The sequence below is a fragment of the Pseudophryne corroboree genome, chromosome 12, assembly GCF_028390025.1.
Source record: "Pseudophryne corroboree isolate aPseCor3 chromosome 12, aPseCor3.hap2, whole genome shotgun sequence".
In the NCBI taxonomy this organism is placed as follows: Eukaryota; Metazoa; Chordata; class Amphibia; order Anura; family Myobatrachidae; genus Pseudophryne; species Pseudophryne corroboree.
Genome location: NC_086455.1, coordinates 150,234,392 through 150,249,183, shown reverse-complemented (window position 1 = coordinate 150,249,183; position 14,792 = coordinate 150,234,392). Strand labels below are relative to the sequence as shown.

The window sequence follows — 14,792 nt, the reverse complement described above, 5'->3', positions numbered from 1 at the left end:
TACGCCACACAGTATGAGCCAAAAATCATATTACGCCACACAGTATGAGCCGAAATTCATATTACGCCACACAGTATGAGCCGAAATTCATATAACGCCACACAGTATGAGCCGAAATTCATATAACGCCACACAGTATGAGCCGAAATTCATATTACGCCACACAGTATGAGCCGAAATTCATATAACGCCACACAGTATGAGCCGAAATTCATATTACGCCACACAATATGAGACGAAATTCATATAACGCCACACAGTATGAGCCGAAACTCATATTACGCCACACAGTATGAGCCGAAATTCATATAACGCCACACAGTATGAGCCAAAATTCATATAACGCCACACAGTATGAGCCAAAATTCATATAACGCCACACAGTATGAGTCAAAATTCATATAACGCCACACAGTATGAGCCAAAATTCATATAACGCCTCACAGTATGAGCTGAAATTCATATAACACCACACAGTATGAGCCACAAATCATATTACGCCACACAGTATGAGCCGAAATTCATATTAAGCCACACAGTATGAGCCACAAATCATATTACGCCACACAGTATGAGCCGAAATTCATATAACGCCACACAGTATGAGCCACAAATCATATTACGCCGCACAGTATGAGCCGAAATTCATATTAAGCCACACAGTATGAGCCACAAATCATATTACGCCACACAGTATGAGCCGAAATTCATATTACGCCACACAGTATGAGCCAAAAATCATATTACGCCACACAGTATGAGCCGAAATTCATATTACGCCACACAGTATGAGCCGAAATTCATATAACGCCACACAGTATGAGCCGAAATTCATATAACGCCACACAGTATGAGCCGAAATTCATATTACGCCACACAGTATGAGCCGAAATTCATATAACGCCACACAGTATGAGCCGAAATTCATATTACGCCACACAGTATGAGCCGAAATTCATATAACGCCACACAGTATGAGCCGAAATTCATATTACGCCACACAGTATGAGCCGAAATTCATATTACGCCACACAGTATGAGCCGAAATTCATATAACGCCACACAGTATGAGCCAAAATTCATATAACGCCACACAGTATGAGCCAAAATTCATATAACGCCACACAGTATGAGTCAAAATTCATATAACGCCACACAGTATGAGCCAAAATTCATATAACGCCTCACAGTATGAGCTGAAATTCATATAACGCCTCACAGTATGAGCCACAAATCATATTACGCCACACAGTATGAGCCGAAATTCATATTAAGCCACACAGTATGAGCCACAAATCATATTACGCCACACAGTATGAGCCGAAATTCATATAACGCCACACAGTATGAGCCACAAATCATATTACGCCACACAGTATGAGCCGAAATTCATATTAAGCCACACAGTATGAGCCACAAATCATATTACGCCACACAGTATGAGCCGAAATTCATATAACGCCACACAGTATGAGCCACAAATTATATTACGCCGCACAGTATGAGCCGAAATTCATATTAAGCCACACAGTATGAGCCACAAATCATATTACGCCACACAGTATGAGCCGAAATTCATATTACGCCACACAGTATGAGCCAAAAATCATATTACGCCACACAGTATGAGCCGAAATTCATATTACGCCACACAGTATGAGCCGAAATTCATATAACGCCACACAGTATGAGCCGAAATTCATATAACGCCACACAGTATGAGCCGAAATTCATATTACGCCACACAGTATGAGCCGAAATTCATATAACGCCACACAGTATGAGCCGAAATTCATATTACGCCACACAGTATGGGCCGAAATTCATATAACGCCGCACAGTATGAGCCGAAATTCATATTACGCCACACAGTATGAGCCGAAATTCTTATAACGCCACACAGTATGAGCCAAAATTCATATAACGCCACACAGTATGAGCCAAAATTCATATAACGCCACACAGTATGAGTCAAAATTCATATAACGCCACACAGTATGAGCCAAAATTCATATAACGCCTCACAGTATGAGCTGAAATTCATATAACGCCACACAGTATGAGCCACAAATCATATTACGCCACACAGTATGAGCCGAAATTCATATTAAGCCACACAGTATGAGCCACAAATCATATTACGCCACACAGTATGAGCCGAAATTCATATAACGCCACACAGTATGAGCCACAAATCGTATTACGCCACACAGTATGAGCCGAAATTCATATAACGCCACACAGTATGAGCCACAAATCATATTACGCCACACAGTATGAGCCGAAATTCATATTAAGCCACACAGTATGAGCCAAAATTCATATAACGCCACACAGTATGAGCCACAAATCATATTACGCCACACAGTATGAGCCGAAATTCATATAACGCCACACAGTATGAGCCGAAATTCATATTAAGCCACACAGCACGTGCCTTGGGTAACTTATGGCAAATTCACCACTGGTAGCATAAGTATGGCTGCAAGAAAAAAAAATTATACTTCCAATAATGATGTCACTTTCATATTATATTATTTATTATCTTTCCCCCTTTTTTTCATAGGATCTCTAATACTTGTATGTATAATGATAGGGAAGGATATTGATAAATTTGGCTATTGGTAATGGAACTCACAATATCAGAAACAGTGACTTACTGTCCATCTCGGTGACAGAGTCTCTGCTGAACTGCCCCAGCAGAATGTGTCCTCCAGCGACAGCTCCGAGTCCCCATGAGAGGAACGCTGGCTGTGGCTTGGCTGCACCCTAGGATTGAGACTGAGCGCGGGCAGGAGGGGAGCGCGACGGCCGGGAGGAGAGCATGGGCAGACGCACGCTGTGATATAATCACATCAGATGACTTCAGTTTCCCCCTGTGAGGCCGCCGGCACGTAAAGTACACTAAGCACTGTCATCATTTATTAGCGGGCGCCGGGCGCAGCGGTTGGGGGAGGCACAGCAATGGGCTGCAGGCTTGGCTATTCTATCACTGTGCTGTAGTAGGCAGCATGCGAGGTGCCGGACATTAGGGGGTGCCTGTGCGCACCAGGCACCCCCCGTGCGCACGCCTATGTGTGCAGAGAGAGTTAGATTTGGGTGGGTTATTTTTTTTCTGTGCAGGGTAAATACTGGCTGCTTTATTTTTACACTGCAATTTAGATTTCAGATTGAACACACCCCACCCAAATCTAACTCTCTCTGCACATGTTATATCTGCCCCTCCTGCAGTGCACATGGGCCCTCATTCCGAATTGTTTGCTCGCTAGCTGCTTTTAGCAGCATTGCAAACGCTAGGACGCCGCCCTGTGGGAGTGTATCTTAGCTTAGCAGAACAGCGAATGAAAGAGTAGCAGAATTGCTACTAAATATTTTCTTGCAGTTTCTGAGTAGCTCCAGACCTACTCCTAAACTGCGATCACCTCGGTCCGTTTAGTTCATGGTTTGACGTTACAAACACGCCCAGCGTTCGACCAGCCACTCCCCCGTTTCTCCAGCCACTCCTGCGTTTTTACCTGGCACGCCTGCGTTTTTTTAGCACACTCCCTGAAAACGCCTTGTTGCCACCCAGAAACACCCACTTCCTGTCAATAACACTACGATCAGTCGAGCGTTGTAAAAATGTCGCTTGAGCTTGTGTAAATCTACTAAGTTTTGTGTTAAATAACTAAGCACATGCGAGCTGCGTACCATGCGCATGTGTATTTTCTACCTAATCGCTGCGTTGCAAAAAACGGCAACGAGTGAACAACTCGGAATGACCACCATGGTTTTGCCCGACTGCTAACAAATTTGCTGCTGCGATCAACTCAGAATTAGGCCCAATGTGCAGAAGTTGTTGAAGTATTTGCTTGGTGCGGATCTCAGATGTTTTTAATATTTATCACTAACAAGTCATTGACTTCTAATAATTATCTAATATACAGGATATCAAGAAACTGAAAAAACATCTGGCAGGTACCTGCAGAGTATACAGCTTTAAAGCCAGTCCCTGTAATGTCCTTATTACTGACAAACTCCAGCAGCATCTGGTTTGTTGAAGCAACCAATAGAGGAATCAGTCCTGCGCCACAAGTCTTGTTCAGTAACAGAGGAGAAGTTTTACTGGGACCATCATAAACCGTAAGGTAGTCAGAAACACAACTCGTTGAGGACTGAAGATCAAAGGCTTTGAACTGCAAGGCTACCTAAATAAGAAATAGAAAGGATTATAAAGTGATTTCCAACTCCTCTGAAGTTTTAAATTGTCAATTTTTTCATCACCAATAGGCCCTCTATGTACTGTACGTTATCAATGACTGAAGGTTAGCAACATCAGTGGGGCTGAGCCAGTGTGTCACAGGGGACTTGGGGCCTGCTTCAGATCTGATTGCAGCAGCAAATTTGTTAGCTAATGGACAAAACCATGGGGGTCATTCCGAGTTGATCGAAGCTGTGCTAAGTTTAGCACAGCTACGATCAGGCACTCAGACATGCGGGGGGACGCCCAGCACAGGGCTAGTCCGCCCCGCATGTCAGTGCTGCCCCCCCCCCTGCAGAAATGCAAGCGCATCGCACAGCGGCGATGCTTTTACATTTCAGGAGTAACTCCCAGCCAGCGCAGCGCCTGCGGCTGGCCAGGAGAACCTCCTCGCTGCCTGGGTCGCAGCGGCTGCGTGTGACGTCACGCAGCCACTGCGGCCTGCCCTCCCAACGGTCCAGCCATGCCTGCATTGGCAAGACCGCGCCCCCTAAATGGCGGCTTAACGCCTTCGTCCAGCCTCCTCCCGCCCAGCGATCGCCTCTGCCTATCAATCACTGCAGCGCCGGCGCATGCGCAGATCCGAACCGATCGCTGCGCTGCGATAAACAGCGAGCGATCGGGTCGGAATGACCCCCCATGTGCACTGGAGTGGGGGCAGATATAACATGTGAGAGAGTTAGATTTGGGTGGGGTGTGTTCAAACTGAAATCTAAATTGCAGTGTAATAATAAAGCAGCCATTATTTACCCTGCACAGAAACAATATAACCCACCCAAATCTAACTCTCTCTGCACATGTTACATCTGCCTCCCCTGCAGTGCACATGGTTTTGCCCATTAGCTAACAAATTTGCTGCTGCGATCAGATCTGAATTTTCCCCTAAATAAGCCATCATTCTGCTAGTTGTGTGCAAATCAACATTAAGTACAGAAGAAAAACAAAATCAATCAAGTGACTGGAGATTTTTTGGTTTTACTATGCATTGTGTGAACTATGGCCCTCATTCCGAGTTGTTCGCTCGCAAGCTGCTTTTAGCAGCTTTGCACACGCTAAGCCGCCGCCTACTGGGAGTGAATCTTAGCTTATCAAAATTGCGAACGAAAGATTAGCAGAATTGCGAATAGACACTTCTTAGCAGTTTCTGAGTAGCTCCAGACTTACTCGGCAACTGCGATCAGTTCAGTCAGTGTCGTTCCTGGTTTGACGTCACAAACACACCCAGCGTTCGCCCAGACACTCCTCCGTTTCTCCAGACACTCCCGCGTTTTTCCCAGAAACAGTAGCGTTTTTTCACACACTCCCATAAAACGGCCAGTTTCCGCCCAGAAACACCCACTTCCTGTCAATCACATTACGATCACCAGAACGAAGAAAAAACCTCGTAATGCCGTGAGTAAAAAACCTAACTGCATAGCAAATTTACTTGGCGCAGTCGCACTGCGTACATTGCGCATGCGCATTAGCGACTAATCGCTCCGTTGCGAGAAAAAAATAACGAGCGAACAACTTGGAATGACCCCCTGTGAACACTTCCAAACTATCTGATGCCATGTCGCTTGTGTTAGGATTTGTTTATTTTAAGGGGGGTACTGACGGGAGAGATGTGTGCTGAGCGATCTTAACACAGACCGCTCAGCACACATCTCTGCCCCCGCACGGCACAGCGCAATGTGCTGAGCGAGGGGAGGACGGACGGACGGGGGGCCGCTCACTTCACACAGCGGTGAAGTGAGCGACCCACTATTTATTTATTGCATTATTAATGCCAACAACAATACATCTTTCTGTGTTCAAAAAGGGTGTACTACGATATTCCAGCTGTTGGGATCCTGGCGCCAGGATCCCGACCGCTGGAATGCTGGCAGTGGGGCAAATGAAAATGAGCCCTTTGCGGGCTTGCTGCACTCGCCACGCTGCGGGCACGGTGGTGCTCTACATGCGCCACGCGTGAAAACAGAATGTTAAATGGAGTGGACATGGTTTATATATATGCATGTGTGTGTTGTTATATCTGTGTGCATGTGTGTCTGTGCGTTGGTGTATGCCAACATGCCTGTCTCAGTATATGTGGATGCATGAATAAGAGTTTAACTTAGTTTATATAATAATGTGTGTGTGTGTGTGTGTGTGTAAGCATGCATGCATGTGATTGTACTGGATGTGAAAGCATGAGTGTCTGTAAATATCTAGAAACATGATTGCGTACATGGAAGTTCTTGTATGTGTACATGGGGGGTGGGGAGAGAGCGCCAATGGCCTCCATTGGTGAAAATGGAGGCCATACACTACATTACTGAACCCATTGCACTCTACACTACATTACAGACCCCCCCCCCCCCTATACCCTACTGTGAATTACTGACCCCATTGCAGGTATAAAAACACACACACATTGGCACAGGTAGGAAAGAAAACACACATTGGCAGTAATATAAAAACAATAAAGCACATAGGCCACAAGCCCACAACAAAAGCATATAGGCCCCCACAGGAAAATAATGATTGCAAAATAATAGAGCACATAGGCCACCACAAAATGCACCTACAGATGTGTCTAAAATAAATACACCTCTTCTATTTTCCTCAATTTGGCACGCCATGCATACCATGACTAAGCTTTTTTCTATGAGTAGCGAGTGGATAGATTTTAAATTTTTTGTTTGCCATAATAGAATATGTATAAAGCAGCATATTAAAGAAGCAAATGAAGAAAAATAACAAAGCAGGGCTAAATCTTGGACTATATGGCATGCCAAGCCGTTCAATACATGGCAGGAAATCGGAAGGGTATATGTGGAATCATCTGTAGGCCCCCACAGGAAAATAATAAAACATTGGCTTTACATGAAAAATACAATGGCGCTGATAGGAAAAATAACACACACATCGGCACCGATACGAAAATCAAAACTAGAGCTGGGCATAGACTATACAATTATCTGACAAAACCTGTCCATGATTTAACCAATTTGTATAACCGTCAGGTTTTGTCCATTTTCCAGTGTTTGGGAGCAAATGTTCGATTGTCACAGACCTATCGCCTGTACACACTGGCCGACGGACCCGCGATGTATTGGGCGTTCAATATAACGGCAGATATATCGGCCAGTGTGTACCCACCTTGAATCTACCTGTAACTATTCTCCTTCCTGAAGGCAAAAAAAAAAAAAAAAGCTCTGGAACAGACAAATCCCTGCACATTATCTCATTTGTGTGCTGCTAGGACCAGCCTTCAAAGTGCTTAAAAAATTAGAACGCTATAGGTCAATTGTTCTCACCCTAGTACATTTTGAGCCCTGGCCGTTCTATATGGCCACAAAATATATTATGGTACATTTGCATATGTATGACTGATCGGGTGTGGATCATTAGATCGACAGTGTCTAGGTCGACAATGCCTAGGTCGACCACTATAGGTTGACAGGGTTTCTAGGTTGACATGTTCTAGGTCGACAGGTCGAAAGGACGACATGAGGTTTTCATGTATTTTTTGGGTGGCGTTTTCTCCGTACAGTGACCGGGAAGCCCAATTAGTGCACCGCGTCCCCTCGCATGGCTCGCTTTGCTCGCCATGTTTCGGGCAAGGTGCCTCGCTCTGCTACCGCTGCGCTCGGCATAGGTTACCGTTCCCAATCGTAGTCCACGTGGATCGTTAAGTATGAAAAAGTTCAAAAAAAGAATAAAAAGAGGAAAAACTCATGTCGACCTTTTGACCTGTCGACCTAGAATATGTCGACCTAGAAACCCTGTCGACCTAGTGACTGTCGACCTATAGTGGTCGACCTAGGCACTGTCGATCTTCAGACCGGATCCCGACTGATCACATTGTACTGTATTTTTTGAGGGTAAGTCAGTCATAAACTATACCTAATACATGATCTCAAATTGATATTATTATCAAATATTACATTTATACTGACAAATGAAGACTTATTACAGCACATGTCATTATTCAAACACATTTACAATGTTAATGGTTCACAGCTTCATATTATTCAGGAACCATCTTTAAACTTAAGATAAATAGTTGGTGACCATGGCAACAGATATATCGTAATTATGCTCATATCAAGGAAAACCACTTTCGATTCTGCCAGTGTGCTCCTTATCATTGATCTCTATGCTGAGTTTGATATTAGTGTCTATTTGAATAACATTGTTGCCAAAGCCACATTCAGTTTTTTGAGTAACATAATTGCTACATGCCCGATTTATTACGCTACTAACATTACTTTCATAATCCTGGTACATTTTACACCAAATGTGTCATAATAACTACTGTATATCATAACCATTACTGTCCATGTACACAATACACAGCTCATGTAGATGACTACTCACCTGTCCAGCTGGGGTCCTGATCAACCATACACAGTTTGCATTATTAGGATAAGATGATGGGTAATTGGCTGAAGTGAATGTCCCATTCAGATTATTAAGTAAATTAGCACAGAGATCTGAAATGATACCACAAATATTACTTATATTTGGCTTCTGGAAGGTACAATGATAATTAAACAGGTTATATTTTGTTTGATTTAAAATTTTAAAGAATATGGACCAGTACTGGTGTCATGGTTCTATTCTGATCCATTCTGGCACTTGTATGTTTTCCCTGTGTATATGGGTTTTCTTTGTGTGATCTGATTTTCTATGATAGTGCATACAGTATCAATACTTGTATGTTAAATCTCATCTATTAGGAAATCTAGATAACAAGTTTCACTGGGACAGGGAGTCATGTGAATGACGGAAATATTCTCTTTAAAGTGCTGCAGAATATGTGTGTTCTATGTAAATAAATGTTAATAAATAATAAGTAAATAAAACCTTACAGCACATCTGTCATGTGATTCCCCTCTAACACCAACTTGCATAAAAGGGGATCACCTAATTGTCTAATGCTAGCTGTTGCAATGCTAAAGCAGTGTAGAGGCATGAAATAACATGGATAAATAATTTTAAGCAATAGATCAAAAACTGGTTTATAGCAGGAGACCAAGACACCCACAGACCTATAAAGCTACATAAAATCCTATATGCACAATGACCAGTACAAATGAAAGGGGTTCACTACGGCTGGCCGGCGGTCGGGCTCCCGGCGACCAGCATCCCGGCGCCGGGAGCCCGACCGCCGGCTTACCGACAGCTTGGCGAGCGCAAATGAGCGCCTTGCGGGCTCGCTGCGCTCGCCACGCTACGCGCGCAACACCATTTTATTCTCCCTCTATGGGGGTCGTGGACCCCCACGAGGGAAAATAATTGTCGGTATGCCGGCTGTCGGGCTCCCGGCGCCGGTATACTGAGCGCCGGGAGCCCGACCGCCGGCAAACAGAAGACCACCCAATGAAAGTACAGGTCACAGAAAGATAAGTGGTATTGTTCACATGTACAGCTTAATACAACAATTCAGAATTGCGCATACATTTAATAAAAATTTCAAAATTGATTGCATAATGTAAAACCTTCAAAATTAATATTAACTCTAAATGTTGCAGAAAGAAATACTGGATCCTGACAGTATGCTCCCTAACAATGCACCTTAAAGATCCATCCAAAAAAGCATTGGAAAAGGGATCTTCAAAGCAGGTGTCAGTAGCAAAATGGTAGTCCATGCATGGGAACTGGGAGCTAGATATTCTGGATCTGGATGTACAGGAGCTTAGGAACAGTACTAGTCATTTTGAATACCTAGAGAATACAAAATGTCAGGTCAGAAACCTAGAAACTGGGACCTCAAGGTAGGCTTTCATCTCAGGGACAGGCTGTCATCTTAGGGACCTCAAAATAGGCTGTCATCTGTGAGAACAGTCTATCATGCATGGGACTTTGGAACAGCCAGTCATCTCCAAAACCTTTGAACAGCCCATTATCTTTGGTTCTTCATAATAGGCATTTGCCTATGGAATCTAAGAATAGGCTTAAATCTCTGAGACCTCTGGCATTGCAACAACTGGAACCTCTGAAAATGCAGACATCTTGAACACAGCAGGCTTGTCTTTGGGCCAAGAGGCCAGCGGAGTAGAGTTGTCCTCAAACTTGGAGGCCAAGACAGAAGTTTTATTCTCTGACCAGAAATCCAGTGTAGACATCTCAGACACATGTGACTGGGCAGACATCACAGACACCTCAAATAGGGCAGATGACTCAACCACTTTAGACTGGGCAGATTTCTCAGATACCTTAGACTTGAAAGTCATCTCATACTACCGTGATAAGGCAGACATCTCCAAGATCTCAGACTGGGCAGATTTCTCAGGGACCAGGCCTAACAGGCATCTCAGATACCTCAGACAGGGAAATTGTCTTGTACTTCTCAGCAACTTGACACTCAGAAAAGAAGGCAGTGATTTTGCAACCTCATTTGTGTACAAATTATGTGACAGGCAAAGGATGTTGATCTAAAGATTCAACATACAGTACCTGAATGGCTTTAAAAAAATTCTGTAGTGTCCACATTGTGGTAGATGTTTTGTTGACAGAATGCACTGGCTGGCATTGACTAAAACAATCATGAATTAAAACATCACAGGACAGAAATTAACCATTAGAGTCCAAGTCTCATGGATGCAAAGCCAATTGTAGTAAGATAATCAACACTATAAAAGTACAATCCCGTTGTGATTTAGACACTGATGTTTACCAGCAGGAATTAGAAAGTCCTTTACGTGTCTTCTCCTTAGATGATCAGACAGACTGACAACACCCCCCAGATTTTACAAAATTGTCTAAAATACCATTTCCTTCTGTTTTCAGGTGTGTGGGAGCAAATGGTTGATAAGTAAGCGCACCCATTTTGATAAGGCCTATGTTAATTAAAATATATGCAGATACTTCATAAAATGTTTCAAAAGCAACAGACATTGTATTATAATTAATTTCATGCAATACTAACTAACTGTGAGGTTCTTAGAGGGGAGATGATTATGTAATTAGAGCAGGGGTCATATTTGGGAATGATGGGTAGGGGAAGACTGTAATCTGATAGACTAGTGCAAATGCAACACTTGATGAGGTGTGGTGCACTGAGATTCAAATATCGACAATTTAATACATAACTTTTATTATTTTAATTAAAAAAGATATTTTTCTACAGCCATATGAAATATCAAAATAGTATAAATGAGTATAATAAACAATATGGGGTTAAAATTAATCATCCACAGAGACTGCTGCTGCTGTAATGAGGATTTCTCCTCTCATATCGGCTCAATGGCCCTTGCTGCTGTCAAACTTGCTAGGTTTAATTTATTTTAATGTATAACACACCTTTGTCATCTAGGGAAATATCAGTCTTTTATATATTTTTGTTAATTTACTTAGTTGGTTAATATTCATTAGTTTCTTTATCTGTTTCACAAATCAACTGAATTATCAGTGATTTTTAACCTGGGTACTGGGCTCAATTCTTTAGCACTCGGCTATTATGGTGATTCCCCGTCACAGCACACCACACTACTGTCCTATAATAGATAATTGTTAATTGAACATATATTATTACCCAATTGAGTAATGGTGCAGTATAAATGATGGTATATGTGTATACTTCTCAGGTCGCTTCTAGCGGTTATGAACACCCGCCATGCGCAGCCGTCTATTTGTTATAAACTGCACATCCCTCCTGACGCTGTTAATTCCCCATCAGTTATCTGACTAAGTGTGGTCCCAATACTTTCACTTTATCTGCGCATCATTATATATAGTGGGGATCAGTAACTTTCAGTGAAACATCTAATCTGTATAATTAGATAGAGCTTAATTGGAATAGGGAATTTTCTTCACTCGTGAAATAATCATATTCTCACTCTGATTCATTCACTTCAGCTTTGTGACACATCACTCAATTGTATAGGTTATATCTGTGTCTTGCAATCCGCTAGTGACACCACCTAATGTATCCACCACATTTGTTAATTATTGCATTGGTAACAAAGCTGTGTGTTCATAGGTGTATATATAATGTATACATATGACAAATGCTTCTACAGATTTTCTATCTGTCTAGCACGTGTTCCACTTAATAAACAGCGTCTGGGTTATATATTATGATTTACTTTGGAATAATCATATGTTACTTTGGTATATTAACCGTTCCTCTTATGTTTATTGAGGATAGCCCTAGTGCTATTGTAATGTTGTTATTGATTCAAGCCGCGTGTGGCGGCTCCGGATAACCGCCACGTACGGCAGACTGGCTGTCCCAGCCCACACGCCCCTGCACCCTAGATCCCAATCCCGCTACTGTGTGTCGGGTAGTTAGTCACCATGCACTAACAACACCCTGACTTGCTCCTGAGGAAGCTGGAATATTTAAACCAGCGAAACACGTTGAGCTTCATTTCCATTGGGACACTCAATACCACCATCTCCACTGGCTCCACGGATACTCCGGTGCACACCATTTGGGACATCTTTTATCAGCAGAATCCACCTTCTGGACCCAATCCTCCATGCCAAGAGGACAAACCTGATCCTGCCACACACCAGGTGGACATTACCTGCTCTTAGAACACTGGTAAATACCTCACATCTGCAAATTTATCGGATTTATGCTACTAACCGATTAGTGATGGACATTGCCAAGTGATTTCAGTCCCCTTGAGTACAATTACAGCCAAATGTGGATTCATAAACAATAAGATATTGTGGTATATACTTTTGAGTGTTCCATATATATTTTTTATATTTATCTTTTATCCTTTTATTTTGGGTATTTATGTGAAATAAATATGATTATTTAAAATATAAGCCTTTTGAGACATAGATTGTTTCATATTCAGATATATATATTTTTAATATTTATAATTTTTGATCAGCCAGCGCTGGTAATCCATCCCTTTTTTTCTGACCATCTATCAGTCTAGCGGGATCGGTCCAACTAATTTAACATTCAGTATAGACTTTATCTTTCCCTTTAAGCTAACAGCAGTGAAATTACAGCATGCAGCCTTCTCTTAGAAACGCCAACGTACGTTTCACAGAGGCTGCTTCGTCAGGGCATCAACCTGATTGCCATACCTGACAGGTTTATATACCCCTCCCTTTGTTTTCATTGGTTGTATGAATTTGAATTTCTATTAACCTGAGGAAAAGGTGTGTTGAAGCCGTATATTACTTAAATCATTAATAAATCATTTCTGAACAGTGTTCTTGCTTGTTTCTATTCCTCATTTTATTAATGTAATTACCTAAATTCCTAGAAAGCATCATGATAAATTGATTAGTTACAATATATTTGGTAAGCTATAGATTTACCATATACAGCAGTAATATCCAATAATCTATAATTTGTTTCTTGTTTAAATATTTATATTAATTTTTCTTTATTTCAATTAGGTAGTAGATGTGATTGGATAAGGTTCTTCCACTTTATATCCTATGTCTCCCCATAATAGGAAAGAAGAAATAGGCTAATGTTATATGATTATTTAATATTATCCCAGATTGATCATTACTATCTGAATTTATTATTTATTCATGTTCACATATAACCACTCATTCCCAGTCTCCTTCCCATATCTTGATTATATTCATTATGTCAAATATCAGTTTGTGAAAAATTAATTACTTGTAGTGTAATATAAAAAAATAAATAAAAAAAATAATATTTTAAATTTATTACTATTGTGAGAAATTGTGATTAAATTCCCTTATAGTGATGGTGTGATTCTACTAGTGTATCACAGCTAGTCTGTGATATTGGTTTGCTATATTTCTTTTGATATAGTAAATTTACTGTAATTCCTGTGATATAGTAAAAAATATTTGTGTAGATACTGTGAATTCATTTCTATATCTTTATTAATTGTGTGACTTTTACCAATTAATGTTCTAAATATACGTGACAATACAGGTGTCAATTTGTAACTATCAAAAACGTGACTCCAAACTGTGCTCCCTCCCCTTAGTATCCCTACCCTATTAATTTTCCTCAGGTTAATAGAAATTCAAATTCATACAACCAATGAAAACAAAGGGAGGGGTATATAAACCTGTCAGGTATGGCAATCAGGTTGATGCCCTGACGAAGCAGCCTCTGTGAAACGTACGTTGGCGTTTCTAAGAGAAGGCTGCATGCTGTAATTTCACTGCTGTTAGCTTAAAGGGAAAGATAAGGTCTATACTGAATGTTAAATTAGTTGGACCGATCCCGCTAGACTGATAGATGGTCAGGGTGTTGTTAGTGCATGGTGACTAACTACCCGACACACAGTAGCGGGATTGGGATCTAGGGTGCAGGGGCGTGTGGGCTGGGACAGCCAGTCTGCCGTACGTGGCGGTTATCCGGAGCCGCCACACGCGGCTTGAATCAATAACAACAGTACAATAGCACTAGGGCTATCCTCAATAAACATAAGAGAAACGGTTAATATACCAAAGTAACATATGATTATTCCAAAGTAAATCATAATATATAACCCAGACGCTGTTTATTAAGTGGAACACGTGCTAGACAGATAGAAAATCTGTAGAAGCATTTGTCATATGTATACATTATATATACACCTATGAACACACAGCTTTGTTACCAATGCAATAATTAACAAAT

General features: G+C 41.6%; 1 protein-coding gene across 1 annotated transcript in view; it reads right to left on the bottom strand.

Annotated features, from left to right (window-relative positions):
* Positions 1-14,792, bottom strand: part of LOC134979998 (embryonic protein UVS.2-like) — a 96,027-nt gene that overhangs the window by 55,091 nt on the left and 26,144 nt on the right. Inside the window, exons 9-10 of the mRNA XM_063946594.1 lie at positions 8,585-8,700; positions 3,962-4,187 (exon numbers count right to left, since the gene is read on the bottom strand). Of these exons, the coding sequence (XP_063802664.1) occupies positions 3,962-4,187; positions 8,585-8,700 (342 nt within the window). The remainder of the gene's footprint in view (positions 1-3,961; positions 4,188-8,584; positions 8,701-14,792) is intronic.